We start from the raw sequence: 27,660 nt of genomic DNA, 5'->3' as shown, positions 1-27,660 counted from the left end.
CCTCCGTTCGCACGGCATTCAGTACCGACACGGTGCAATACAAACAGCCGTCTGTCGCGATCGCCGAATTGACACTTACCCGCCCGCCTGTGGAGGAGGAAGATAAGGAGTCGCATTAATGAACTCTCACAAATTCGCCGAGGATAGCATGCCCGACATGGACCCCGGGCTGGACCCTTATTCCAACATCCTTCCTACAACCTTTGCACCTCACAGTGCGTCAGAGGGATTGTCCTTTCACTCGTCCTTCAAGGGCATTACAGGCCTTGCCGACTCGGGGAAAACGCAGAATCAGGTCCAAGGGGACGATCCGTATCCTACCGTCTTCCTCGAAGCGCAGACCATGGCGTCGCAGAGATTGGCAAGCGCCACCAACGGTGGACTGGGCTACGGAATAAACCCTTACACCATGGCGCCACCGGCACCTCTTTTGACCGCAGTTGATCCAGGGCTCCTCGCCACAGCGTCTGGCGAAGAACCATCAAGCTCTCGGGTGCCGTCCCTGACCACGACAAACTCTAGTGGAAGTAACACAAGCTGCATTCCGACCGTCGGAAGGCCGCAGAGCAAGTCCTCCCGTTCGAGATCTTCCAGGTCCGTCTCGTTTGGTCCAGGAGACTCGCCCATTCCAGACCCTCCTGCCAAGAAGAAAAAGAGGACCCAAAGCAATGCGACGGCTGGGTCGGCCGTGACAAAAACAACCAGGTCCAGAAAGACGTCTCCGGACGCCGACGGCGATGACGACGGCAAGCGCAGTACCGTCCTAGAGCGGAACAGGGTTGCAGCTCTCAAGTGCCGAAAGAAAAAGAAGGAATTTGTCCAAGATTTGGAGGAGCAGTGTGTCGAGCTCGAAACCACAAACCACGCCCTCCAGACGGAAGCTCAGGGGTTGCTGAATGAGTCAAACAGCATGAAGAACCACCTGATGGACCACGCGTCCTGTAAGGATCCCAGGATCGACAATTGGCTCGAGTTTGAAGCCCAACGTTTCGTTCGGGAAAGCAAGGAGCGCGCCATGAGAGAGCAGGGTGGTGGGTTGACCTACGAGAAGCTCATAGAATCGGTCGCGCCTACGACGGCAACTATCTCGTCGCACCGAAGCTCGTTATCTGAGAGTATGATGGCGACTTCGAGACGCTCGAGGCAAGGAAGTGCCGGCTCATCGCAGACAGCTGGGGTACCGGTACGATGTCGATCGTCGCATTCAGTATCCGAGAGCGCATGGAATTCGCCCATGGACCTCCCGGTCTATCCCGTTGGCTCTGCCCAAACCTCCCCCATAGTCCCCTCGTTCAACACCATGAACCCTCTAGAAAACGAAGAAGGCTAGGGTCTCTTCTTTGATATGCAAGACACAGGTGGGTGGGAATGTCCCATATGACAGCAAATTCTACCATCTTGTGTCGCGGTTGGCATGAGCATGAGCCTGCCTGCCTGTCAATTAAACAGTCCCAATCGGATTATCTTGGATGCAGCGATTGTCTGCTTGAAGACTCGTCTCACCACAGCGCCGATGCTGCATGAAAAAAAAAAAAAAATGAAAAAAAGCCCCCAAGTGAGGAGGTCATCTCGGCGTTCGTTTGCCTCATCTTTTTTGTTTGTTTTTTGCTTTGTCTGGTTTTCCTTCTTTTCTTCTTTCTTTAGCCTTGCACGGGCAAATGATGTATTACATGACTTATGACATTGTATTGGAGGTGGGATTTCTGAAAAGATTTGTCAAGAAGTTGAAGTCGACTAGCTCACCAGCGGAGAATTGCTCAAGGTAGAGTTGTTATTTTCTGGAACCGAAGTATATAGATCTAGCTAGGTAACTAATGAGCATGGTCACAAACTGGCTTCAATGTCCCAGGGGTAACATGTCTGTACTTACGTCATACCAATTTTACATTCTGAATTGCGAAAATCATGCGTGTTTGTGTGCCTCGTAGGCTAGGAATGAAGTCCCCGTAGGATTGAGCTGTCAAGCCAAATTTCCGTCGTAGACTTTGGGTTTGCCGGTTTAAAAAAAGAAAGCAGAAAGAAAATCGGTAATTATCGAGCACAGAAAAAAAGAAGAAGATTGACAAGACGGAACCAAGACTTGGGGAGGTCTGATCTCAAAAATAAAATAAGAAATAAGGACGAGGGGTGGTTTTTGAGTTTTGGACAGTGACCAGATAACGGAGGCTGGCTCCGGCTCCGCGCAACTGGTCAAACCACCGACAATAACCGGCGGTCCGATTCGTGGAGATCGGAACAACCACTCCTCGTAGTTCTGTGGCCCCCCAGCACGTACAGCGAACGGCTGCAAGAAAAGGTCCGGAGTGAACCCGACAAAGGCAAATAGGCAAGCAGGTACAGCGAGTAAAAATAGAAACAAACTGCAAATAATAAACTCAAAAAAACGGAGCAAACGGGAAGAAAGATACAGATATTGCATAGTAATTACGCATTTCACCAGTAAAAAAAAAAAAAAAAGTCCCTCACCCCGCTGCCAGGTCCAGCCGAGCAACATTTAAAGTATGCCAAGGTGTGGTTGGACGCTTTTTGTACACCTCTGTGTTTTTGACGTGGCTGGCTGATCTTCTAGAACATGTTGTCAACATATCAAGGGTCACAATTGGGATTGCGGGAAGCTGCCAAGCCCAACAACTATGTTGCATGGGCTGGAAAGAAAAAATGTTCCATCGAGGACGTGAGATAGGAATAAATAACTACAAAGTGACACTAATAATTCCTGCAACCTAAATACTGGGATTCGAGGGGCTTTGAAAAAAAATTTACGAGAAGCTTTTTTTTTTTTTTTTTCTTTTTTCTTTCTTTCTTCTCTTCTCTTCTTCTTCGCTTCAATCGAACAAAGGGCCATAGTATATCAGCGTGACATGGCCAACCGAGTGTAGGTGTAGGCATATTGTAATAATCTATTATGGCCGAAGACATTAGCCGATACAGTACCAAAGAAACCAGCAACATATTTACGTTGTAGAAATGCACCAAGGCAGCAAATATCTATACACCCAGGCTTGGACTGATGACAATATTCCACACTCTATCGACTATTTGTACATACAAAGCAGATACATACATCTTACATGCGTCAAACTATATGTTTGTTTTTTTGGTTCCCGGAGAGAAAGGTATTCTTATTTCTTCCCTCTCAACTCTTGCTATCCGCCACGCCTCCCGTCGCTTCATTCAACCAAGGTCCTGGTAGCCCCGGCTAGCGGTCCTGTGACCCTGGAGCCGTTGATGACGATGCGGCTCACTAGATCACTCTGGTGCTCCCTGATGAGCCGTTTCAGAGCACGCCGCTCGATCACGATCCGACCCGTCTCCAGGATGTCCTTGACGTCGACGTCGTCGACCTCAAGAGCACGCGCCTCCTTCTGGGCGATGTCGAGGCTGGAAAACAGGTTGGGCCGGGCTGCCTTGTCGCAGGCCACCACAAACGTCGAGCGCCCACCCTCCTTGCCCCACCCTAAAGGGTTGAGGGTTTCGCGAACGATGCGGTCGACGAAACCGTCCTCAAGCTCGCGGCCGAGCCTGCCCTCGGCGGCCAGGGCCAGGAAGTCTACGGGCAGCGGCATGTCGAGGCTTCCGTCACGGACCACAAACAGCTCGCCGCGCCGGTAGCGGTAGGAGAGCGCAGTGCGCCATGCCAGATCGTAGACCTTGTGGTTCATACGCGTGGAGAAGTCGCGCGGGTGCGGACCGTGGGACTTGCCTCCTCCGCGACGCAGGGGCGACTGCTTCCAACCTACACGGGCAGCACCCATGCCCTTCTGAGGAGCCATTTTACGGTGGGAGCCGTGGACGTCCCACTTCGTTTTGGACGATGCCGTACCCTGCCTGGTTGCATCGCCCTCGTACGTAACGGCAAGATGGAGGAGGTCGCGACGAAAGGGGAGATCAAGATGTTTGGTTGGCCATGCCTCCAGGGTCAGGGGCTCGAGGCTCGGAAAGTCGTAGATTGTCACTGGAATTTCCGATGGGGGTGTCCAAATCGGTTGCGTTGACGCTGCCGAGCTTTGGTCGGCTCCGCCGTTGAGCAGCTTGGTCTTGAATGGGGTTGGGTCGGAAGCAGTAGCCATTGTCCGGCTCGACACTGATGATGCCAGAGGTTTTGTCCAGTTCTACACGGTGATTCTCAGTCAGTAAGTATTTTGGGCTGCAGTTTTGATTGATAAAAAAGATAAAAAAAGCCCCTCCAGTCAAAAACACTTACGATTGGTTGCCTGGCTGACGATAATGACGAAGATATCCTCATGATTCTCATGGCCTCGCTGAGGCATCTGACGCCTTTGCCGGCCATGGCGAAGGCCGTTGTGCAGCAAACCGCACGTACACCTCAATAAATACGCTCTTTCAGAGCCTCTTTTGAGTCTTCTGTTCTGACGGCGCACCGACGTAGTCTTTGTGGTGCTTATAAGAAACAGCCTTATTGTCGCTATGTCGGGAAAAATGTTGGCTGCTGTCTTTCGGGGTAGTTACCATCGATGAAGCACAGACAGTGCTGCATCTTTTTCGCGTCGTCAGTGGGGCAGCCGGCGGCTTCTAGACCAATCAAAATCGGGTTTACCCTTGTCTGGCTGCCAGTGGAGCTATCTAATCCATCTCCAAATTTTTGACAAGAACGACAGGCATTGAATTCAGAGCTCGCGTCTTGAAATTTGTCTAGGTACGGTACCTGGAGGTGGGAAAAACAACACCTTCGAAAACAACAACAATAAAAAAAAAAATCAGTCATCTTTCATTCCTGCCCGCCCCAACCGGACAGGAACACCTCTGCAGCCATGTCGAGGTGCCAGCAGGTCGGCAGGACGGTGACGAGATGTCTGCGGCCTCGGCAGCATCTGGCCATGGCCACCCCATCGAGACCCATGGCATCTCGCTCCTTTTCAAGCACTGCTGGGCGGAGGGATGATGTGAACACCACGACGATACCACCGCAAGAAATGAAGAATGACAGTCCTGCACAAACATCCCCAACACCACCAGCAAGGACAAACGAAGCGTCGACCGGCGCAGCACCATCACCACCTCCCGCTTCCGCCGCAGGCCAGGCAGCTTCGGCAGGAAGTGGAAGCAGCGATAGCCTACCCGCAGCCAGTACCGACGCACCAAAACTAGCACCCAAGGACCCCATGGTTGGCTCACGGCGTAAGCAGGCCGCCATCGCCATCGCCGACCAGAGCATCCCCTTTGCGCAGCTGCCGTTTCAATGCTTTCAGGAGGCCCGCAAGGTCCTCCACGCCGACAGGCAGGAGAAGATTGGCCAGATCCTGCGCGAGGCTGCCAAGATCAAGGCACTCGAGGCCAGGGACCCGGAGACGGTTACCGGTGGTGATCGTATCAAGCAGATGAGGCTCGAGAGCATGCGCGAGTACCTCAATATGCTCAAGGTTCAGGCCGACATCAACGACCCGGAAGTCAAGAGAAGATTTGAAGACGGCCTGGGTATGTATCATCCACGGACGACGGCGGATGGACGGATGGACTTGAAAACCCAAACGGCAACTTTGGTCTTCCTCTCGCTGACAAGTATCGCTTCGCAGGTGACATGAACAAGCCCGTGTACCGCCATCTGGCTGAGAAGAAGTGGCGTGGCCTCCCCTACCGCATCATCAAACAGCGCATCGAGCAGTTCTCCATCATTCCCGATCTTCTCCCCAAGTTTGAGCCTGTCATGGACGTCCAGATGTCTTTTCGCCAGCGTAAGACCCCGCCCGGCACCGTGGTCGATAGCTTGACTTCGGAGAAGCCCCCAACCCTGCGCGTCCAGGTCTTCAACAAGGGTGAGCGTCTTGTGACCGTGGCTGTCATTGACAGCGATGTTCCGGTCGTCGACAAGGACGGCTTCGCCCGCCGTTGCCACTTCTTGGCCGCCAACATCCCCATTGACCCGACTACCAAAGCCATTCCCTTGATGATGATTCGCGACGAACAAAAGCACCTCGCCGTTCCTTGGCTGCCTCCTTTCTCCCAAAAGGGTGCTCCCAAGCACCGCCTGTCAATCTTCATCCTGGAGCAGAAGAACAACGAGGTCATCGACGTGGCCAAGCTGCGCGAGGCCTACATCCGCTCCAGCGACCCGGACCCGGCCAAGAACCCCAACAAGTTCTCCATCAAGTCACTTAAGGACAAGTTCCCAGCCCTTGAGCCTGTCGGCTTCAACATCTTCCGCACGGAATGGGACGACTACACGGCCGACGTCATGGCCCGCAACAACATCCCCGGTGCTGACATTGAGTTCAAGCACGCCCGCGTCCACTCGATGAAGCCCGAGCGCGGCCCTCGTGGTTGGGAGGCCAAGAGGCAGGGTCCCAAGTACAGGCATTTGTGGAAGTACACCCACCGTATCGCCACGCCCAAGCGCAAGTTTGTCAAGTAGGCAACTCGGCGCGGTGTGTATTGCAAACTTGGGCCCGCTCGGCAGTTGCCTGCGGGATCCAGCTGTACTTATGTGTTTCTTGTATAATACTGTTAAATACAAAAGAAAGATAGAAAAGGATCTGGCCCGCTACATGCTAGCCAAAGCTTATCTGGATTGCTGGATTATTTAGTTGTCCGTGCATGTAATATAAAAGGTTACAGTGCTTCTGTCTGCTCCAAACGTTCGACCAAAGACCGTCCCAGCGTGCGGTATGGAATAAAACAGAGTCGTTTCTAAATGTCTGAATTAATGGCAGCAAAACCAAACGTTTCCAACCAGTCCCACTGAATCCTCACACAATCATCCTATGTCCCCTTTTCACTCAAAATAAATAGATAAAAAAAACTCTATTGCCTCCATTCACAACACATGCCTCTTCTTTGCTTCCCCTGACACTCAAACCCACACACAGCTCGGAAGCTCCTAATTTGGTCGTAGAAGCTGCCAAATTCACCTCATGGTCGCCGCCCCAAGTTAATCACATCATCTCCTGTCATCCACGACAGCTCCGACTAAACGAATTCCCTGCGTTTCGCCACACTCTCGGTTGTTGTCTCCACTCTGTTCCTTGCTGGGCATCGCCTTGCCGCTTCTCGTCAATGTCGGGTCATCCAACCCGACACGCCAGTCTTCGCGCTGCCAACGATCGTCAAGTTGCCAGTCGCACTCGCTGCCTTGGCCAACTATATCGCCATAACCGCCTCTACTATTGACCCGCCGTTGCTCCGGATACTCATAATTCTCGCGCAACGGCCCGGCTACTCTCTTCTTTTGCAGTCCTTGATGCATCCGGTTCCTACTGATCGGCATCATGGCCGTCGAGGTCGGCACTAACGGACTAGTGTCGCCTTCGGCACTGTCTGCCACCTGCCCACGTATCAGAACAAGACGTCGCTCTGTCGCTTCGGCACGGGCTCTCCATGTCCCTGCCTCATTGCGCCAGTGCTTAGCATCCTCAAATGCTTGTCTCAGCTGCGCTGTCAACGTGTCCATTGCCCTGGCAGTTGTGGTAGCAGACGCGACTGCGCTCTGGGCTTCCAAGAGCTCCGAGCGCACATGCTCGCATTCACTTGCCTTGGCGGCTAGTTGCTCTTGTAGGCCATATATGTCTGCTTGGAGTGCGTCAATGCGTGCTGAGCCCTCGCTGCTTTTGCTAAGGGGCGAGGTAAATGAGCGTCCGTTATTAGTGGATCCGTCAGACAACCTGAATGCCCTTGGGGCTTTACTGCTTGGATATTCGCTCTTGTTTCTCGACGGGTGCCTGACAGGAACATTCGCTGGTGGCTGAGAGGCCGTTATCATCTCGGTCGTACCATCGCCTTTTGGAAAAAGCACGCCATTGTCAGGCAGCCCTGTATCGATGGTATCATCCCCCACGTCGGCCTCATACCCGACAGAGGCTCCGAACGAGACAAATGGCGATCTCTTGTTTGTGAAAGGCAAATCATCAGATATCCAAGATTTTGTTGTTCGCAGAGAGGTTGTAGGCGTCGAGTTTCTGACGTACTGTGGCAGTACGTTTCCCGAACCTGCGACATGCACCACTTGGGAGTTGGACTCAGTCGCCGGTGCAGTATCCTGTCGATCCGAAGATGTTTTGGCGTCTTTGGCAGCATTTTCGAATATGGCGGCCATGGCCCGAACGTTGCCGCCACTAACGGAGACGTACTTGCGCCGCATCCCAGTGCCAGGTATGGACGCATAGTGTGGTGCTGATGAGGGAGATGGTGGAATGGCCGTTGATCCATTTAGCACACCTTGCTTTGAGTGATCCTGAATTGAGGGTTTGCTGCTTATGGACTCGGTGCGAGCGATGCTATGTGGGTAAAGATGTCTTGCGCCATCGAATTCATCTGCAAACCTTCCTGTCATATCGACGGCTCGGCCAAGACTAGAAGCCCTCGAGTTTCCGGTGCCATTTATCTTCTGTGAATTGACGAGGACCCCGACCGGCCTGTGCTGGGTCAAATTTTCTTGGTCATCAGCAAGTGGCTTGGATTTGCTTCTGCTAACCCGCCTCTTCATATCTTCGTGACACGGTGTCGGTGAGCCGCGATCTCGTAACGCATTGACATCCTCATGTCTCATATGAAAATTATCAGCAGCCTTTGGTTTCCTTGAGCCACTATCCGGTATGATGACTTCGTGGGCTAAAATCTCATCACCGCTAGCAAGCTTTGAGTTTTGCCCTATGGAACGTCGGTTCTGTCTGATAGCATTACTTCGGCCGACCATGGCAGGGCTGATCACTTCGTCCACCTGAGCTCGAGGCACAAGCCTTGCGCTCCCGGTTATATCAAAAGTACGCTCGGCATCTCCAGTTCTTTGATCGTCACCTGCCCCGTTCATCTGGGTGGCGGCTCCATTCTTCAGAAGACCGGCCTCAGTCACAACTCGAGTTTTGAACGATTTTATACTTTGATCTGGTGCAGGAGTAATGTTGATTGTCAATTTTTGTTCATCCGCGGCGCCATATGAAGGACGTCCCTCGTGCTTGCTTTGATAGCCAGAGCTTTCGCTACGCGCTGACCGACTCCTGCGCACGCCGCTGTCAGAGCTTTTTCTGGGTGTCAAAATCTCAGAAAAGAGAGGACTCGCAACGCGGCTTCCTCGATGCGCAGTGGTAAACTTGGCTATAGCACGGGAAGCCTTGGACAATATCCCGCTTGTCGTTGGAGTAGCACCCTTCGCCATATCTGAAGGTTGTGCGGGTGTTTCCATGTTTGAACCATCAGGGCTGCCAAATGGAGAGGCGCTTGGCTGCGCACTTGAAGCTCTGCGGCTCATCTTGCGGTCTTCTGAGTTTGGGGTCATGAAGGTGACTGATGCTGTTGACATCCGAGCCGATGCCCGAGTCGAGGCGGGGGTCGGTACAGCTATGCCACTGTCATCACTGCCTCGTAGTGAAAGGCCTTCGTCCTGCACCAAAACGATGTCATGTGGTCTCCTTTTGGCCAGTTCTTTTTTGGTACTTGAGGAAGGCAATTCCAGTTGCGCGCTGGTTAGCACAGGTGAATTGGCGAAAACAACTGTACGCGGCTTCGAACTTTGACGACGCTTCTTAACGGTAAGGCTTTTCGCGGTCGTCTCTTCTTGATCACTACGTCCTGTTGTTGTTTTTATCCCTGAGAATCAAGTTAGTCATCCTGCCAACATGGACCTCATTGATAATGCAAACTTACCCGTCAAGACAGAGCTGTTATTCTTGCGCACCCGAGGAGCCCTGGCTATAGAAGATACTTCACCCTCCAAGGTATGGCTCGCTTTTTCGGAAAGAGAAGGTTCTGATATAGACGTCTTCAAAGACTTCTGTGAGGACTCTCCTTGCAACTGGCCAGCAACGACTTTGTGGATCACACCTAAGCTCTTCATGTGTCTCACGACCTCTCGCCAGTTGGCGATTAGCATCTCAGCAATCGAGTTGGCCACTATAATCTTGTCAATCGTGACTGGGGTAACAGGCCTTCCTTCAGAAACTGCTCTTCGTTTTGCCTTATCTTTGCGCATGGTTGGGGTGGCCGGGAGTAGGATTAACCCTGCGCCAGGTTCTGCTACTTGCATAGAGTATTGATCAATGAGATCACCGACGAGCAGTGGGCCGAATACTATTCCAAGTGCATTGTATCCCATCAGGTCCGAGGTTGGCAACGGCCGACCCTGTGCATCCTCACGTGGGGACATCTCAGAAGTGCGACCAATCAGGCACAATAGCCCAAAGACGGCGCAGACCAGTTCCCTTTGGAACTGCGACTTGAGAGTTCCGATAGCAAGGGCAATCAGTCGTGCCCGCAGCTTAGTCTGCCTGGTCCTGTTGGATTCAGGATCACCGTTGAAGTGGCTATGGATGGCTACGAGGGCGTCAAACACTGAGAGCGAGCCAAGTATTCCCCCGGGAAGGCCACCGAGCAGTTTCTTGAAGGTTGATGCAACATCATGTACACCATATTCAATATGTATCGGCAAGCTGGGTGTGCGAACGGTACCTGAGATCGTACCTCCCCCTGGCTCAGTGTTTGCAAAGTAATAGTCATATAGCGCAGCCACGGCGCGGACAGATCCGGGGACCCGAAAAATACCGCGTGCTGTAGAGCCTGTGATTGGGGAAGTCAGTCGGTGAGCAGGTGGCCATTGATGTGACAAGGCCGCTGCATAGTTCAAGTTTGAGAGGTGGAAGTGGCATACCATGCTGCACCAGATATTGAGATGTTGCCCGTAGACATGTTGGAATAATAAGTGAGCCCGGGGCGTATTCTGCCGGCAGATGCAGGAAGCATTTACCGGTCAATCTCACGAGTCCTTGCAAGCTCTTGTCTGTGCCAGAATCCTGCTTGACCGCCTCATGGCGAGAGGGCAGGTCCCCTAAGCTCGGTCTGTGAGTAATTGACTTGTCTGACTTCGCGCTGGGCAAACGGGTTGAGGACCCGCGCCTTCGAGAGTACCATTTCTTTTTTCCAGACTGTGGAATAGTGCACTAAAGAGCCTGTCAGTGGCCAGCACTGTCATTTTATTGTATTCGCAGTCCTCATTTTCATCAACGTCTTTGATGGACAGACTTACAGGGCCAGAATTGTAGTCATCTGGCACCATGAGACGGACACCATACTGGAAATCCAAAGGAGTTCTCCGTTAGCTGTTACTGAGAAGAAGAAGAAGAAGAAGAAGAAGAAGAAGAAGAAGAAGAAGAAGAAGGGAAAAAATGGCAGAATCAAAAGACCATGACTGACCTTCTTGGATAGTCGGTTGTAATCCTCAATAAGTGCATCGCGATCGCTGATCTCGTCGTTGTCAGAGAGCAGAGCCATGTCTGCGGTCGAAGAGGCCCAGGTGTTGCTGCTCAGCTCTTGACGGAAGGCAAGTGGCGCCAAAAGCGACGGCAGATTGCCAGCAGTAAGGGACTCTGGTAGCCCAGACCGCGTAGGTCTTAGGGTCTCCATTCTATCTCTGCTGTGATCAAGTCTGACAGGAAGCGAAACGAATGAAAGCTTTGTGTTGTGTAGTGCATGTGCGACGTGATGCAAAAGATTATGCGTGGAGCCCAGGTTTCATTCTCTTTGCTTTGAGACACTGCAGAACTCGTTTGTCAGAGGTCGATTAGGCAGAACCAGTTTGCTTGCAAGTCGAGTTATCCTTCCTTGTATTGGGAAAGAACGGAGATTCAGGTGGAAGTGTCCGAAATGTGCTCACCACAGGATCCATAAGCTGGAACAGCCCGCACTCAGTATGTGAAGAGGTTGGCGGACAAGACAAACAAAGAATGATATATGCGAGTTTGCAGGGTAGTTATGTAGGTATTCCAAATAGGTAGGCGCTGAAATGAAGATGCAAGCTTTCGATTATAGTATGTGCCGTAAGTTCGAGTCTTTTGCTTTCGCTCACGCTCAGCGAGCATATCAGAGCAGCAAGAATAAACGCAGGCGGTAAAATCAGGTTTCCAATCTGCCAAAGTCAAGAAGTGCAAACGAGAGGGGGGAAATGCAGTGGTGGATTAGGTAGGTAGAAAATGGTCAAAGGTCTGCCCTGTGTTTGGAGCAGACTTCAAGCTCCCGCTCCTTCCTAATGGGAAGCCAAGGTGCTTTGGACCTCACTTTCCCTTCCGTAACCGGGCTAATATTTCACCAAATGTTAGTTTCAAATTACCCAAGGGAATATTGGTCTGTTTCCTCAAGACCGTGGTACTGACTTTGTCTCTGGTACCAAGGAGGATAGTCTACCTGGGGTGAGCTGCCAAACACAGCTATCTGCAAACAAACAGGGCAGATTCGGGTACTTACATGGATTATCTCGTGTAGAAACGCAGTAAACCAGGTCCAAATACAGTAGCAAACGCTGACCCGATCTGCTCCCAATATGAACAGAGATTTACCAAAAAGACCATCATGAGCACGAACGCAAATCGCAAAAAAAAAAAAAAAAAAAAAAAAAAAGACACATCACAGTCTTATTGTGCGCCTCCCAGAAATAATTACCCCCGGGTGAGCCTCTGCAGCCGCATCACCCAAAGCTTCAAAAGCAATCACCTTCAGAAACAAACATTAGCCCATCAGAGCCCCCCAGTCATTTTCAGAAAGCCACCCTCACCAAGGCCACTAATCGGTGACAGCTCAAGGAAAGGAAGAAAGTTTGAATCAAGATGTGGGAGGGGGAACAGAACACGAAGACGAGATAGATAGAAGAATCCAGGTGGAAGTAGACTGGAGAAAGCAAATATGCGCCAAAAGGGAGTACCTGGGTAAGTACCTTATCCATTCCCCTGTCGCGCTGGCCGAGACGCCTTGTAAATGCGAACAAATCAAAACCCGTCAAGTGAAAGTTTGCCTCCAATCGTAAGTAACAAGAGCAGGTAGGAAAATTCCGTCATCATTATCATCGTCATCCATGCAATGAAAAATGCCGCGGCAGCCGCTCAAAATCCCTTTCACTTCCTGCCATCTTTGGAGCCGTCTGTCTCTTCCGCCTCGTCGCCAAGCACGTATTTGAGAATGTCTGATAACGAGATGATGCCCTTTAGGTGGGTTTGATCGTCAATCACGATAAAACGGTGCACCCGAGACTTTCGTAAAGTGTCGAATATGGAGGACAGACGATCGTCCTCAAAGCAGGTGTAGATTCCTGGAAAATCATCCGACCGCCGTGCGAGTGCTTCGCCCACCGTAGCTGTCAGCTCGTCATAGACACCCCCCTTGATGCAGGGTATCACGTCAACTGCCTCGAAAACGTTGATTACGCGATTATCCTTGTCCACAATGGGAACAGACGAGATGCTGTAGGACACCATGAGATTGATAACGTCTAATACGCTGTGGCTCATGCGTGCCGTCAAGATATTCTCATATGTGCCCAAGCCACATTCGCGAACCGGTTTGCGCAGCAACTGCGAATAGTTTTCGTTGTTGACCGCAATGAATTTCAGGATTCGATACTGTGTGATGACGCTAACAACCGTCTCCCTGCCTGTCTCGTCATCCACATCGATCAGTGGTATCCTCCGTGCGCGTGTAGCGTTCATCCGGACGCAGGCCTCGTAAAGCGGCCGCATGGGGTGGATTGATATCGTCTCAGGCGGTATTACACCGATGGCCTTTTCAATTTCTACCATGTACATAGGCTACTTGTTAGCTCTTCTACAAGGACACGGGAGAGTTTGAATTACTATGGCCCAATCACAGGACGGGTTACTGACTTCGAAGACTACTCAATCGAAACTGGTCCACCTCGTCCAGTCGACTGGGATATTGACAGTAGTACTGAATGACATTGATGTAGTCGGTACTGGTCAGGAGACCAGCGAATGTCGAGTTTTTGGAATCCCAAAGTGGTGCCGAGACTATACCTGCGTTTGGGCAAAGGGTATTGTTAGACCGCCGTACCATAACAATGATGGGAGCGTCTCCGCTTACTATTTTGTATTAGGATGTTGAGGCTCTTCTTGATGAGCAGGTCTTGGTCTAGTATTATGAGCCTGAAGGATAGAGGAAGGACGTCATAGCTTGTCCTGATCTTCAGGAACTCGCGGATGCCATTCTGCACAACCGCGTGCGTAGTCAGCATACATGATCCTTCATCTGATTATATCGCCAGGCCATCTTTCTTTAGCCCAAGGAGCCAAAGTGATACGATTGTTTGCGCGCATGAACGAGCTACCCGGTTGCGGGCGGCGGCACAGAGCGAAAAGATCGTCTCTTCGCGCGCATGCCAAAGAGAAATGTAGAGACTGACCAGGCCTTGAATTTGATCTCTATCCAGAACCCCGGAAGGTTGTGATTCTAGCATGGTGCTGCGACTTTGAGGTTTGGGACGAAGGTAGGAAGAAGGTGCGACATATGGGAGCTCGTGACCGATAGCGGCGACTGGCATCTCTGGAGGGGCGGCGCCGTGCCCATTGGCTTTGCCATTGCCCGGAGCTGCAGGCACATCATCCATCACAGCGTTGTTTGTGGAACAATATCCAGCATGCTGTATCGGGAGGGGTGCTCTGGATTGGGCGCTTTGGCACCGGCTGCGGCCAAAACACCAGGCGGAATGGAATAGAATCGACTTGTTCTTTTTTCTTTTTTTTTTTTTCTTACAAATTGATTCGAGATAGTAACTGGAGGTGGTTTGGAAGAAGAGATAGAAACAGTTGGAGTTCATGGATCCACGGTCGATTAATGCATGCGTAGGGCGAGTCTGCCCAGTTTACCCCTCTGCAAGCTTCGCGTGGACCAGACGTGGCGGGTCCATTCCCAAGAGGTGAGAGGTACCTCCACGATAAGATCCAGTCGGCTATTCTAACTGTGCTGGGTACATTCAAGCAGGTCCGCTTTCAGGCCTTCCCCAGAATTGCTGAATTTGGCTTCCTTTTCTTTTCTTTTCTTTTTTTCTTATTCGGACAGTATCTACGTGGTATATGTGTTAAGGCCCGATCAACCAACTAACTTAATCATTGCAATCGGTCCGGACGGCGTAACCCACACAAAATCTCGGGCACCTTAAACCGGAAGTGTATATTAATTAGGTACCTCTTTTGATGTAATATGCGCATACTTGTTTTCCAGGTAAGCTTTTTACGTTACAGCCTCGGCTTGACCATTGTCCAATGTCTAACTGCTCGTAGCTCATGTCCACGCTAGCCATCCTCTGATAAGGATTACTTGCTGCTAGCTTTGTATCCAGCCCAGCCTTGTTACAACATTTTCCTCTGTCGTTTATTCCCATTAATGCATACCTACCTATTGGTTACTTTGAGACGTTGCCAGATCGGAAGGACCTGGGCTACCGGCACTTCCGTCCAAATGGTATGGAGCGGAGGTCGGCAAGCTACCTACCTAGGTAAGGAGGTAGGTACATGTAACTACCTTGTGTGCCTGAATAGACTGGGGTGAAGGAGGTAGCGAGTCCAAATAGGAACCGATATGTCAGATTGGAAAGGTAATGCAGACTTGCTGCCTTTATGAATGGATTAGCACCCATGCAGGCCATTCATTATTTTGGCAACATGGAGGGTCGCGGTGGACCTCACCCTGCCGGTAGGTATGCGATGGGGAGGCATCGAAGCAGGCCCAACCCTGCAAATCCAAGGTGCCTCCATAGGCTCCATCCCTTGGCCTAGCAACAGCGACAACACTGTGGCACTGTGGCACCACCACCTGCAGCAATAGCCCGAATGATCACCCTCGGTGCACGGACCTTTGCGGCGTCATCCGCACCTTCCAAACCAACTCCAACTCCAACACGCTCTTGGATTGGGAGCAGAGATGCAGCTTCAAGGATCAATGTTTTGTGATGCAATCAATGAACAAGGTCATTTCTGATCGCCAACAAACCCAGACCAACAACCATCGCAGCCGATATTTCATCGTCAACCGGCTTGCCATTCCGTCTACTAGCTCCAACGCTCTTTTGCTTTGACCCGGATTAGCAAGAGGATCTGTGGTTTTTTTTTTCTTTTTTTCTTTTCTGTTGGCCGGCCAGCTTGGGCTGCGCAAGGCGGCTGATCAACCCAGTCGAATTCCTCGGCATCACGACTTCGTCCATATCGAACCGATTCAACCTCTACAGCATCGAGATCATTCATAATACAGAGAACGAAAAAATGGGTGTTTGCAGCTCATCATGCTGCGGAGGTATGGCCTTCCCAACCGCGTCACTCTAGATTTGCGGGTTCGCGAAAAATCTCGCTGACATTACGTAGGGGCCGCCAGGGAGGGTTTGTACGAACCTGCACTTGCAGATAACGAGCGAGAGGCCGTCGCCGACCTTCTTACCTATCTCGAACACGTGCGTGGATCCCTTTCGTTTCGATACACGTAGATGTCAGATACTGAATTACTACCGCAGCGAAATGAGACCGATTTTTTCTCAGGCGAGCCCCTGAGGGCACTGAGCACGCTCGTATACTCGGATAATCTGGATCTGCAAAGAAGCGCCAGTTTGACCTTTGCAGAGATTACAGAAAGAGGTGCGAAGAAAATGACCTTGGCGGCACCGAAAGATGGGATGGCGCATGAAGATATCGAGCGCTGGTTGCAGTGAGCTCTATGTGTGCCTGGCGCTAACTGTTTGAATCTAGATGTGCGCGAGGTGGACCGCGATACTCTTCACCCGATCCTTCTCCTTCTGGCCAGCGATGACCTTGAAGTGCAACGGGCTGCAAGTGCTGCGTTAGGCAACCTGGCGGTTAATCGTGAGTAGTGCGGCCTGTCCTGGCATCTCAAGCCTGTTACTGACCCTGCTGTGGCATAAAGCGGAGAATAAAGTCAAGATTGTGGCTCTCGGAGGTCTGAACCCGTTGATCAGGCAAATGTGCTCCTCAAATGTCGAGGTGCAATGCAACGCCGTCGGATGCATTACCAACCTGGCGACACATGAAGAGAACAAGGCCAAGATTGCTAAGTCTGGGGCCCTTGGCCCTCTCACCCGCCTTGCCAAGTCCAAAGATATGCGCGTCCAGCGGAACGCCACAGGTGCACTCCTCAACATGACTCACTCAGGTTGGTCGCTCCTCCATTGGTCTATATGATGTGAAGTGTCTTTTGATAAGTTGACTGATGGGTTCCCCTACTCTGTAGATGAAAACCGGCAACAGCTGGTAAACGCCGGTGCTATACCAGTTCTAGTCCAGCTTTTGACATCGTCTGACGTCGACGTGCAGTACTACTGCACAACCGCTTTGAGTAACATTGCTGTCGATGCTACAAACCGCGCCAAGCTGGCACAAACTGAGCCCAAGCTCATACAGTCGCTTGTCGCCCTGATGGAGTCATCGTCACCGAAGGTTCAGTGTCAAGCAGCGCTTGCTCTCAGAAATCTGGCGTCGGACGAGAAGTATCAGCTCGACATCGTGAGGGCGAATGGTCTCACCCCACTCCTTCGTCTTCTGCAATCGTCATACCTGCCTCTTATCTTGTCTGCTGTGGCCTGCATTCGGAATATATCGATTCATCCGCTGAATGAATCGCCAATCATTGAGGCTGGCTTCTTGAAGCCTCTGGTGGACTTGCTCGGGTCAACCGACAACGAAGAAATACAATGCCACGCCATTTCTACATTGAGGAATCTCGCCGCGAGCTCCGACCGCAACAAGGAGTTGGTCCTCGAAGCAGGTGCTGTGCAGAAATGCAAGCAACTCGTTCTCGACGTACCCAGCACAGTGCAATCGGAAATGACTGCCGCTATCGCGGTGTTGGCTCTTGCTGATGACTTGAAGCTGATACTGCTGAGCCTGGGAGTCATGGATGTACTTCTGCCGCTGACGCAGTCTACAAGCGTCGAGGTTCAGGGAAACAGTGCGGCGGCGCTGGGCAATCTATCATCAAAAGGTATGTCGTTGGAAAATCATCCGTTAGACCTGCCCTTACTGATGTGCCATGGTAGTGGGTGACTATTCTATGTTCATTCAGTGTTGGACGGAGCCCGCTGGTGGCATCCACGGGTATCTGAGCAGGTTTCTAGCAAGTGGCGACGCTACATTTCAACATATTGCGATGTGGACGTTACTACAGCTACTTGAGTCAGAAGACAAGAAGCTCGTGGCCCAGGTGGGCAAGTCCGAGGACATTGTGGAGATGATCAAGGGGATAGCCAACCAACCGGTCGATTCTGACAACGAATACGACGACGACGACGAAGGTGAAGTGGTCAATTTGGGCCAACGTTGCCTGGAACTCCTGGGGCTCGGCAACTCGAAGTCACACATCGAAGGCTAAAAGACAGTCTGGACTTTCATTTGTATATTTTTCGCGGTTCTCGGCCGCATGGTTGAGGTTCAAGGGATCAGGACCACCAATCATACTGGCATCCTCTGGACATTGGGCGGGCGCGGTGTTCGTGGCGTATGCTTATCTTTTTTCTGTTTACTTGCCCTTGTAAATTCAGAGCAGGGGTCAGGTCATACCCTCATTCTTATAATAGTCTCGCCCGTGCGGCGGTATACCCTTTTATTTTGGAGGATGGCGTAAAAAGAACGTCCATTTAGCATGTAAAGGCGACCTGACATGAGTTGGAAGTTCTTGGGTCTACATATGTGTCTTGTTTCATTGCTGTGTATCGGCAGAAAGCCTTTGATCGGTGACATGTTGCTGGAGGACGATTGAGCGGAAGACTATTGGTGACCAAATTGAACATTTGCCCTCCTTCGAGTTTTGCCATCGGCGCAGAAACAAATGTGGCAGATGGCATGTTTTTCATCCAGCGGCATGCAGTATGTGGTCACCAGACATGGCAAAATCTATATCTCTTCCAAGTTCACGTTAGGTTACTATTTATAGCTTGTTAGTTGCCGACCTCGTCTGTGATATATCGCCGGGTTATCGGGTTGCCTTATCGGGTGGCCCAGAAAAAAGTTGACAGACCGCCCGGCAGAACACTCTCCCCGCGACCCTCTCGAGACAGATGGACTATCTAATAGGCCAAGTACTTACACTTCATACCCGACAACCTCAAAGCGCCTGATATTCCTTCCGGGGGTTGTTTGGGTTTTCTATGGGGCATTGTGCCTCTTCAAAGGTCAAGAAGGATTACAAAATGTCACCTGACAAAGCTCCCGAGGGACTCAAGGGTAGGTCTCTTCGAGTCAGAGCTCCATAGCTCTCTGCCCGTACGTGCTGCTGACATATGCTGTTCGAAACAGCTGCCAGTCTCGAGTCAAAGGAGGCCCAGCGGCTTATACGAGCCGCAATGCGCAAGGAAAAGAAAGAACTGAAGGCCCAGGCCAAGAAGGAGCGCAAGCTCAAGGCAAAGCAAGCATTCAAATTGACAGATGGGAAGGCTGATGCCAGCGCGAGCGTAGAGAAGAAGACCACATCCAGCAAGGGGAAGAGGGAACGGCAGATGCTGCGCCTAAAATTGCGCGCCGAGCAGCTCAAGGCGGAGGGTCTGAAGCTGCTGGAAGATGCAGAGAAGGCCAGGGTTGCATATGAGGAGATGGCCGCCCAAGTCCATGTATGTGTGGATCTTACCCCAGTCCTCACTTATTGTCCTCGCTCTGATGAATTCTCAACCTGACCATTTGTTCTCACTCTTTCTAATAAGGCAAAGGATGACAAGGACACAAGCAAGGTGGACTCATCGAGCAGCAGCGGATCAGACTCTGAATCAGACACCGAGTCGACATCTGACGCTGATTCCTCGGCGGAACCAGAGCCTGTGTCGGAGAAAAAGAGCAAAAAGTCTAAGAAAGATGACAAAAACAGCAAGGTTACCAATGCATCAAAACCAGAAACAGAGGAAGCCAAAGAATCAGAATCCGTCGATGAGGACAGCGTGCGTGGAAAGAAAAAGAAAGTCAAGAAGGACAAGTCGAAAGTGAAGGAAACAGATGCGCGCGATGTGGAGCCGACTGCAGATGGGGTGCCTTCACAAGACAAAAAGGAGGCCAAGAAGGCTCGCAAGGAAGAAAAGAAGCGCAAGAGAGCGGCTGAGTCGGAGGGAACAGTGGCCACCTCTGCGGACGATACAACACACGATAAGAAGTCGAAGAAATCGAAGTCAAAGGATGAAACTACTGCCGAAGCTTCCGGGGTAATGGAGAAAAGGCACGCCCGCACCAGCGCAGCTGAGCAATGGAATGTGAGCGGTCTCGAGGGAGGCGCCTCAAGACAGGACAAGTTCATGAGACTTTTGGGCGGCAAGAAAGCAGGGAACGAGGCGGCGTCGGCGTCTACTGGCACGTCAAGGGGCAAGGCTGACTCTTATCGGTCGGCCGACGACTTGCAGAGGCAATTTGATTACGGCATGAAGATGAAGCATGAGATGGGAGGCCAGAAAAGGGGTTTAGGGGCTTGAGGAACACCATGTTTCGAGCGTTACGTCAATGTCTATACCCTTCCTTGTATATGTCATCATTCGTACGCTTTGACAGCAACTCTGTTGAGTTTGTAGGCAGAAGTCTTTTGCCATTGCGTTGTAATAAGCAAAGTCCATTTTCTGCCGAGGTTGCTTACTCGAAGGTACAAAATATGAAATTCAGATATCTCATAAGAAACAAGGCCCAGAAGTGTCTATTAAGACACAAAATAATGAAAAAATCGAACACCCCTTGGTAAGATAACGGAGCCACCAGAGCTCAAAAGGTCGTGATCGTAAGAAAATGAAACGTCCACCTGCTATCCATGTGGCATACATGATTTTTATTTTTATTTTTTTGTTGCCTCATGTCTGAAAGATACTGACGGTAGAAGAGGTCCCCATTTGCCAGTACGGAGCTATGGGGGTTTGCTGTTGCGCCAGGAGACACCTTTGCTGCAGCGTGACAGCACGCCAGCATCAACCGGGCTTTCGAATTCCGACCAGTCAAGCCGCGCCTATCGAATTCGCCAATTTTTATACCCTGGACGAGACAAGTTTGGCTACGATGGCCCGTCTGGATCGGTGTGACATGGCATCGTTGTGCCCTTCAGAGGAAGAAGCGCGACAAGACCTCGAAGACCAGACCTCCAAAGATGACGAAGCCGAGAAGTCCTAGCGCACGAAAAGGCAGTTTTATGTCAGTGAGGGGACAGGTCCGGGGCGCAGTTTGCGGGAAGAGGAGAGTGTCGAGCAAAATCATACCCAGCCAGATTGGAGATATGGGCGACTTTTGGATCTCCTTGCCGCGTGTCTTGATATCCGACTCGGACTTTCCACGACGCGCCTCCTGGTCCTTGATGAACTTTGCGTTGCGTCGTCTCTGTTCTGGTGTTTGCGCCTGTTTTTTGCGTCGATGCGCCCGAAAGAGGGGGCGTTGTGTCAGCCTCTTTGCCACTCAATACTCAAGTCGCAATTGCTATTTCCAGAGTCATGGAAAATAAGGGGGCAGAGCCGTCGAACCATTGTGCTGTGTGCTCCCGGGGATTAATCGGGTCGAGGTTTGATTTACGAAGGAGGGCCTGGCAACGCCGTTGACCGTACGGAATGGGTTGATAAAGGGAGGGGAAAACGGGAATAACGGGTTGGCGCGACGTCAAGCGAACGGGAACGTTTGGTTGTGGCGGGCGAATTTGGTGGTGGTTGCTTCTCGTTTATTTATGTTCTTGAACGCCGTTGGCGATGACTCTTTGCGAAAGCGAATGGACAGATTGTTGGTATATCTGGACTCTTTTTTTTTGGTTTGTTTGTCTTCTTTGGGTTTGGATTGGTGATCTGTTTTTAGTTGTGTCTTGTTTTCCGGGAAGAAGAGGCCAACAAGACGAGAGAGATGAACCAAGTTCCAATCCACAACACCAGCCGTCACGGTTTCGCGCCGCGCAAAGTTGAAGACACTTCTCTCTTGTTCAATTAAAGGGACCGGGCCCCAAGCTTGCCAAACTCCTGACCCCTGTCGGTGGTTCTCACCCTTAGGTGCGGGGTGGGAACGGCGGATCTCTTGCCGACGCCAACCACGCGAGCGAGCGAGAGAAGCGCGCGCGGCGCACCGTCAATGTCCACAGTTTTTAAACGGACCCTTCTGCTTTTTTGGAGAGCTTTTCCTGCAGTACCTGCTTTTGTCAAGGACAAGGTACGCTTTGGTGCGGGTAGTCGGTAGACATCCAAAATCAATCGATTTGCGAAAGCAAATGAACCTAATTTTAGACACCAAATCTACCAGCCCTCAATAGCCAATTCTTGGAACTCGTGCTTTCCAAACACGCAGCCCATTAGCTGAGTGTGATCTTCATCTTTAGCCGACGGACGAAGGCATCGAAATAGAGTGATTTTTATCGCTGTGCTGCAAAAGCGGCCATATGAGAGACGGCTCAGGGGTAGCTTCCAAATGCTTTCAAACTCCACTCTGAGGGCTCTCCGGAGTCCTCTAGTCACGGGCTTCAGGACCACGACCGCTGTTGGCCGGACACAACCATTTCGGCAAATTAGATGCTCATCATCTTCTTCTTCTTCTCCTTCTTCTAAGCCGTCATTGAGTGTATGTTTTCTTTGATGCCAGCAACTCTCCCCCATGCTTATGCTTTGAAGCAAAGCCCAGCCGGTATTCTCACACTGACACATTCTCGAGAGCCAGGGAAGCTTCTACAAGACGTTTGGAAGGCCGATATTGAAAGTTGTGCTCTCTGCCATGTTTGTCTATCAGGTCGCTTATTACGCCTGGGTCAAGATGGAGACGGATGAGATCACGCGGGACCGCCAAGGTAAGTCTAGGGATGTTTACGAGGGCGAAGATTTTACGCCAGCCCCTAGAACGCTTGTTGACAAAAACAAAAAAAAAAAAACCCCCCTTACACAGCTGAGATCGCCAAGCTGGAGGACCAGCTCAGCGCTTTGCAAGCGCCTGTTGAGTCACCCAAGGATGCCACCAACGTTGCAGGGAAGAGGTAAAGGCCTCGTGTGGACGAGAGTTGCAGTTTGTTATGGGTTGCGTGCAAAGCGCCCCGTGAAGCGCCAGTGAGCCACCCACTGCGTCTTTGTTCGGATTCGAGCACAACAATGGGAACCACAGTCCGAAGTAACACCCAATCCCTGTCATGGGGTAGCGGTGTAATGGCAGTATAGGGTTGTAACTGTATTTGTAACACCACAAAAGTATCAGTAGCCTGTAGCCAAATCCTTGTAATGACGGAAATCTTGGGCAGTGTGCCAAAAGCTCAGGACTCATACTTGGCATGCATACCACGAACCATGGTCGTTTTTTTTTTTTTTTTTAATTGTTGCTTTTAGTCTTAAAGTAATATATTTCAAACAAGACTCTGTGACTTCGAAACATGAAGGTGGTAGATAAATCATGTTGAGTCCACCCAACGCTGTACCCAAAGTGCCACCATATCTGCAAGACAGTTAGAAGAAATATTTACAGACCACAGATCCGAGATGAGTTATGACGCTAAAACAGGCAGAAAATGCTCAGAGGATATAGGACATTGGTCTGTTGTTGTGGAGCCACCCCATAGATGATATATAAAGAAAGTGTCTTCGCCATCGCGACGAAGCAAGTCCCAAGTTCAATCATATAAGTGAACACGACACTCAGTCGGCATTTGCTCTACACCAAGGCTAAACCGAGTGCCGTGACAATCCCGTACATTACGACAGAGTGGGATAAAACTCGGTCGTTGCCGGTAAGCGACCTAAACGTACCGGCTGCCGACTTGCGGACCTCGATGAAATGCGCATTGTCTGGAAAGTTGCACTTGAACTCGCCGCTGGGTCCATCTTGCTCCCTGATATGGTAGCTGTGGTTGAACCCATATTTGGACAGAGGTGTCGGGCAGACAAAGCCCAGCGAGTGGGGACAGCTCTGCACCAGGTCGTAGCAGAGCTCGTCGCAGGGCAAAAGCTCCTTGTATGGGCGAGGGACGATCTGTTCGTTAACGAAGCTGTTGCGTGATGACGCCTCGAAAGTTTCAAGCTGGCCATCACTGTTGTCAAAGTTGCGCTTGTGAAGCCATTCTTTGCTCTCACTGACCTCCTCACACCGTGGTATGGAGACTGAGCAAAGCCAATCCTTGTATGCCTCGCGGCAGTCGTCACAAGTGCGCGCCAGTGAGTAAATCTGTGCATTTTCCGTCTCGCACTGAACCTGGGCTATTTGGATTTCGAAATTGTCGTAGATTTCTTTGGCCTGATCGTCATAAGCCTTCCCAAGAGCTTCTGGACTGGGAAAGGCCGTCGTGTTTGCAGGTACCTTGTAGGCCACTTTGTTACAGAATGAAAGCCCACTGACGAGCATGCAGCTGCTATTCTCAACTGCACAAGAGATAGCCGTGTCAGCTTTTTATCAAGTACACAGCGGTCTCGTCAGAATGGACGATATGGGTCCTACCTTGTCTAGTGGTGAACTGCGTTGACCTGAAAACCAATCCTCCGCCACCTGGGGAATTCGCCCTTTGTTTGGTGGCTATAATTCCGTCGTACGCAGTGCCTGATTGAAGCCCAGTCAAGTGAAACTGTTGTTTTGTCATGTTGCCGGTGGCTCGCTTCACCAGACTGGATTTAACCATTACACTCTGTGCGCCGCCTTTCTTCGCAGAGATCTCTGCGTAATTCTGCAGACCACAGTAGGAATTACGGATCCCACTCAAGGAGCGGTTCTTGCCATCAGCCCGACTGGCAAACAGTTCATAGGGGCCCTGGTCATCACCTTCACTAAGACCAGATGCGGTCCGCGTGACCATGAGCGCACCGGAGGCGTCGCTATCCATCCACATCAGATCTCGCGTCTCAATGCTGCTGTATCCGTGGTAAGGCTTGTCGGTCGAGGCGGCAACCTCAACCCCCCATGAGCCCGATATGGTGTTTGGCAGGGCCGGTGCTTGGATGCCAACAAAGACGTTTTCTGAGGTGGTGATGTTAAACATAGCAGCACCCTCGTCAAATATCCGCCAGGTCATGTTGGGGTCGCTGGAATTGCCATTTTGTGTGATCTCCCGCGGGTTATTTGTCGATATGAACAACGTGAGCTGGGGGATTTCGGGCGCCGTAGCGTCCGCCTTTGCCTGTGGTTGTTGACATGTTGTGGCCGAGATGTATATTGAGCGTGTCGGTGCCTGCCGCCTCTCCAGCTCGCCGGATGAGGCTGTACCGTCTAGGGGTAGGCTGTTTTCTTGAGGGAAATCTTGAGTCCCGCCAAGATCCCTCCGAAGCTCCGTCCGAACTTCCCCTGGCCTCTCGAATACAAGGAACTGTGTGCTTCCCGGTTGTAACTCTAATCTTCGCGGTACATTATTGTCCAATGGTGTAACCCCAGCTGGGGCTCGGCCTATGATAGTCCTGTCAATGGAACTAAAGACAGGGTCATAGGCTGGAGCCAATCTCGGTTTCAAAGCGGCATTGTGTATGTCTCGTCCTTCGTTATTTGATTCCTGAGCAAAGGTTAGGTGTGGCGGCAAAAGACTGGCGAGGACTCCGAGGGATGCAGCAAGCCTTGACTGGATTGAAGTCAACTGCATAGCAAGGACATGCGTCCACTGTGGGAGCAGTCAAGCAAGCAACCCAATAGATTTGATTGGCAGACGCTGACTATTCCAACCTTCACCGAAAAAGTGATCCGAAATATGTCTACAAGGCTTCGGCGCCTTCCTCTGAAGTTGGAGCGTGCCAGGAAGCTCGGGTTTGGATGGGATCGAGTTTCGCCGAATGGTCGAGTCGCTGCCAATTGGGGACGTTTATCGTTTGTCGTCTGTTCTCTGGCGCGCGGGGTTGTCGTCAAACTGTAGTAGTAGAAACGTCTAGTGTGGAAGTAATCTAGATTTATTCTCGTGTTTCTATTTTCTTCCGTCGCGCAACTGCGTAAGTCCTGTCGTTGTCAGGTTTAATGGTTGAATTGGCGATGTAGATTATTTTCGCTCGAGAAACGTGTCGTCCAGCGATGCTGTTGGAAGATGACTTGAATTGCAATCAATTTACGACTATCTCACGTACGCGCAATTGGCGTTTCACAGCGTCTCGGCTTGCTGGGACCGACAGCTGTATTGACAGGGGTTGTGGAGTCCTGGGCATGCAGGGTCCAAGGCAGCAAAGACTTGCCTATGGAATTTTGGCAATCACTCACTAATCGCTGGCTGCAGAACTCTCCACTCACAACTGGCCTGGTTGAGTACTCTGTACTAGTGCTAGTCAAGATGCGAGCTCTTGCGCTGGAGATTTAGACGCGTCGCAACAGCTATTACACAGGGCCCCTATGGTACCCGAGGTGTGTTGGTTGCCTCCCCAGGAATTACCTCACCACCGCGTGAGTGCAGCGAAATTAAAATGATGGGCTACCTGCATAAGGCTTCATGCACCTGTGGTCAAACATATTACCATGAGCATCATTATGACGTGCAGGCTTCATCGGTCTTTGTAAACAATATTGAAAACCAACTTCAAAACTCCAGCTGAAGCAACGAATAAAGTGGCAGCTGCTTGGGTAAGCCAGTCACATCAAGTGTTGAACCTCAACCTCAACCGCAACCAAGTTACATACCCCATTACTCCCGTTGTACCGTCTCGTCATCATCCATACCTATTCTCGTCAAACACCTCTCGATTTGAATACTTGAAGATCAGTTGCGCTGCAGCGCAGTGCTAATGACAAGCATCCAATGTCGTAGAGACCGTGAACTACCATGGCATGCATTCGTGGGAAACCCATCCGATCAACAACCCCTAGAGGCTACGCAGAAGCCCAGCGTGCTGAACAGAGGCGCTTCCATGCATCTGATTCCAGCTGCAAACAGTCTCCTCAACTCCAGCAGCTTACTCGGCTTTGCCGGCAGAGTCGGCCTTGGCGCGAAGGTTGCTGGAGGCGGGGCGCGAGTGCACAAAGTAGCGGGAGAGAGTCGGGGCGAGGAAGGAGCGGAAAATGATGTCGGCGCCCTTGAATGCCGGGAGCGAGAGCCACAGCAGGAAGACGAACTTGAACATGTAGTAGAAGGGGAACCAGTAGACAACGCTAACAAGGCTCTCAACAACGCTGCAAAGGTTTGTTAGTCAATAATGCATTAGGGGGTGGATCAATGTAGCACATTGCCCAAAATATGTGTCTAGAGCTTAGCTTCAGCTCGAAACGGAGCTTCATGTACGCACGTGAACATGGCGAAAACGACCCAGTACTGAAATGAACAAGAGTCAGTAAGAATTAATACAGCTCCCACTACGGTAGGGAAGCGAGCGAGTTAGGCAAAGCACTCACGGTCAACCACTGGGTGTCATCCTCCTTGTTGGCGCTGAAGAGCGCATCGAGCGAGTAGTAAGCGGGGATACCAAATCCGGCGATGTTGGTCAAAAGCTGGCCGCCGAGGTTAAAGACGATCAGGAAGAAGTAAAGAACAGCAACGCCGACGACGGCATAGGCCTTGGGGACCCCGGTCGTCCGTTCGAGGTTGTTCAGAGCGGGGTACTTGGACAGCTAATTGACCGAGGGAACGGCAATATGTTAGTTCCATGCTCGCAGCCGCCAGTATGCGGGAGGAAATTAAAAGTTGATTGTCCTCATACCTCACGGTCAAGCTGTCCAATGTAGTACTGCGCGCGATCCTGAGGGGAAGACATTTTGGTGTGGTGAGGGGGGTTTGATGGTGGGCGATTGGCACAGGGTTTATCTGGCAGGGAAGTAAAGTGCAAGAGAAGCTCTCTAAAATTGCTCTATTTGACAGGGTAGCAAATATTGGAATTTGGAAGCTCTAGGATTGCAAATTGCAAAACAATCGAGACAAGTAAGTAATGGAACTCGGGAACAGTCAAGACAGTCACTCGAGGCAGATAGGTGAGTACAAGTAAGGGTTAGGCTGTTAGTTGACTTGGGCAAATGTTAAAGTTTGTGGTATGTCCGGTCGGTGAAAGAAGCGTTACGTGTGCACTAAAGCACTGTCAAAGCTTCTTGT

The 27,660-nt window shown here is 51.1% G+C and overlaps 9 protein-coding genes across 9 annotated transcripts; 5 read left to right on the top strand and 4 right to left on the bottom strand.

The window, feature by feature from the left end:
- Window positions 1-118: 118 nt before the first annotated feature.
- PpBr36_04485 (uncharacterized protein) lies at window positions 119-1,330 on the top strand (the record flags this gene model as incomplete). Its single annotated transcript, XM_029891645.1, has 1 exon — window positions 119-1,330. The coding sequence occupies one exon, from the start codon at window positions 119-121 to the stop codon at window positions 1,328-1,330; it is 1,212 nt and encodes a 403-aa protein (XP_029749330.1).
- Window positions 1,331-3,170: 1,840 nt separating this feature from the next.
- On the bottom strand, window positions 3,171-4,291 carry PpBr36_04484 (uncharacterized protein; the record flags this gene model as incomplete). Its single annotated transcript, XM_029891644.1, has 2 exons — window positions 3,171-4,112; window positions 4,205-4,291. The coding sequence occupies 2 exons, from the start codon at window positions 4,289-4,291 to the stop codon at window positions 3,171-3,173; spliced, it is 1,029 nt and encodes a 342-aa protein (XP_029749329.1).
- Window positions 4,292-4,772: 481 nt separating this feature from the next.
- On the top strand, window positions 4,773-6,370 carry PpBr36_04483 (uncharacterized protein; the record flags this gene model as incomplete). Its single annotated transcript, XM_029891643.1, has 2 exons — window positions 4,773-5,436; window positions 5,535-6,370. The coding sequence occupies 2 exons, from the start codon at window positions 4,773-4,775 to the stop codon at window positions 6,368-6,370; spliced, it is 1,500 nt and encodes a 499-aa protein (XP_029749332.1).
- Window positions 6,371-6,895: 525 nt separating this feature from the next.
- On the bottom strand, window positions 6,896-11,346 carry PpBr36_04482 (uncharacterized protein; the record flags this gene model as incomplete). Its single annotated transcript, XM_029891642.1, has 5 exons — window positions 6,896-9,537; window positions 9,595-10,503; window positions 10,595-10,883; window positions 10,970-11,014; window positions 11,137-11,346. The coding sequence occupies 5 exons, from the start codon at window positions 11,344-11,346 to the stop codon at window positions 6,896-6,898; spliced, it is 4,095 nt and encodes a 1,364-aa protein (XP_029749331.1).
- Window positions 11,347-12,827: 1,481 nt separating this feature from the next.
- On the bottom strand, window positions 12,828-14,383 carry PpBr36_04481 (uncharacterized protein; the record flags this gene model as incomplete). The annotated part of the gene is made up of 4 exons (XM_029891641.1): window positions 12,828-13,501; window positions 13,593-13,742; window positions 13,810-13,933; window positions 14,129-14,383. Coding segments are annotated over 4 exons (1,203 nt in total), but the record flags the coding sequence as incomplete, so codon positions are not given.
- Window positions 14,384-15,983: 1,600 nt separating this feature from the next.
- On the top strand, window positions 15,984-18,096 carry PpBr36_04480 (uncharacterized protein; the record flags this gene model as incomplete). Its single annotated transcript, XM_029891640.1, has 7 exons — window positions 15,984-16,014; window positions 16,083-16,168; window positions 16,229-16,349; window positions 16,461-16,574; window positions 16,636-16,881; window positions 16,960-17,709; window positions 17,765-18,096. The coding sequence occupies 7 exons, from the start codon at window positions 15,984-15,986 to the stop codon at window positions 18,094-18,096; spliced, it is 1,680 nt and encodes a 559-aa protein (XP_029749333.1).
- Window positions 18,097-18,913: 817 nt separating this feature from the next.
- Window positions 18,914-20,173, top strand: PpBr36_04479 (uncharacterized protein; the record flags this gene model as incomplete). Its single annotated transcript, XM_029891639.1, has 3 exons — window positions 18,914-18,947; window positions 19,020-19,330; window positions 19,421-20,173. 3 exons carry the CDS (start codon window positions 18,914-18,916, stop codon window positions 20,171-20,173), a joined length of 1,098 nt encoding a protein of 365 aa, XP_029750203.1.
- A 610-nt stretch (window positions 20,174-20,783) lies between these two features.
- PpBr36_04477 (uncharacterized protein) lies at window positions 20,784-27,376 on the bottom strand (the record flags this gene model as incomplete). The annotated part of the gene is made up of 8 exons (XM_029891637.1): window positions 27,275-27,376; window positions 26,970-27,185; window positions 26,864-26,889; window positions 26,538-26,750; window positions 24,120-25,006; window positions 23,435-24,043; window positions 20,939-21,061; window positions 20,784-20,848 (listed from the first exon to the last, which is right to left on the bottom strand). The coding sequence occupies exons 1-8, from the start codon at window positions 27,326-27,328 to the stop codon at window positions 20,784-20,786; spliced, it is 2,193 nt and encodes a 730-aa protein (XP_029750201.1). The 5' UTR covers window positions 27,329-27,376.
- Window positions 22,119-22,678, top strand: PpBr36_04478 (uncharacterized protein; the record flags this gene model as incomplete). Its single annotated transcript, XM_029891638.1, has 3 exons — window positions 22,119-22,268; window positions 22,365-22,491; window positions 22,587-22,678. The coding sequence occupies 3 exons, from the start codon at window positions 22,119-22,121 to the stop codon at window positions 22,676-22,678; spliced, it is 369 nt and encodes a 122-aa protein (XP_029750190.1).
- Window positions 27,377-27,660: the final 284 nt, after the last annotated feature.

The sequence above is a fragment of the Pyricularia pennisetigena genome, chromosome 6, assembly GCF_004337985.1.
Source record: "Pyricularia pennisetigena strain Br36 chromosome 6, whole genome shotgun sequence".
Classification (NCBI taxonomy): Eukaryota; Fungi; Ascomycota; class Sordariomycetes; order Magnaporthales; family Pyriculariaceae; genus Pyricularia; species Pyricularia pennisetigena.
This window is presented reverse-complemented; position numbering and strand designations above follow the sequence as displayed.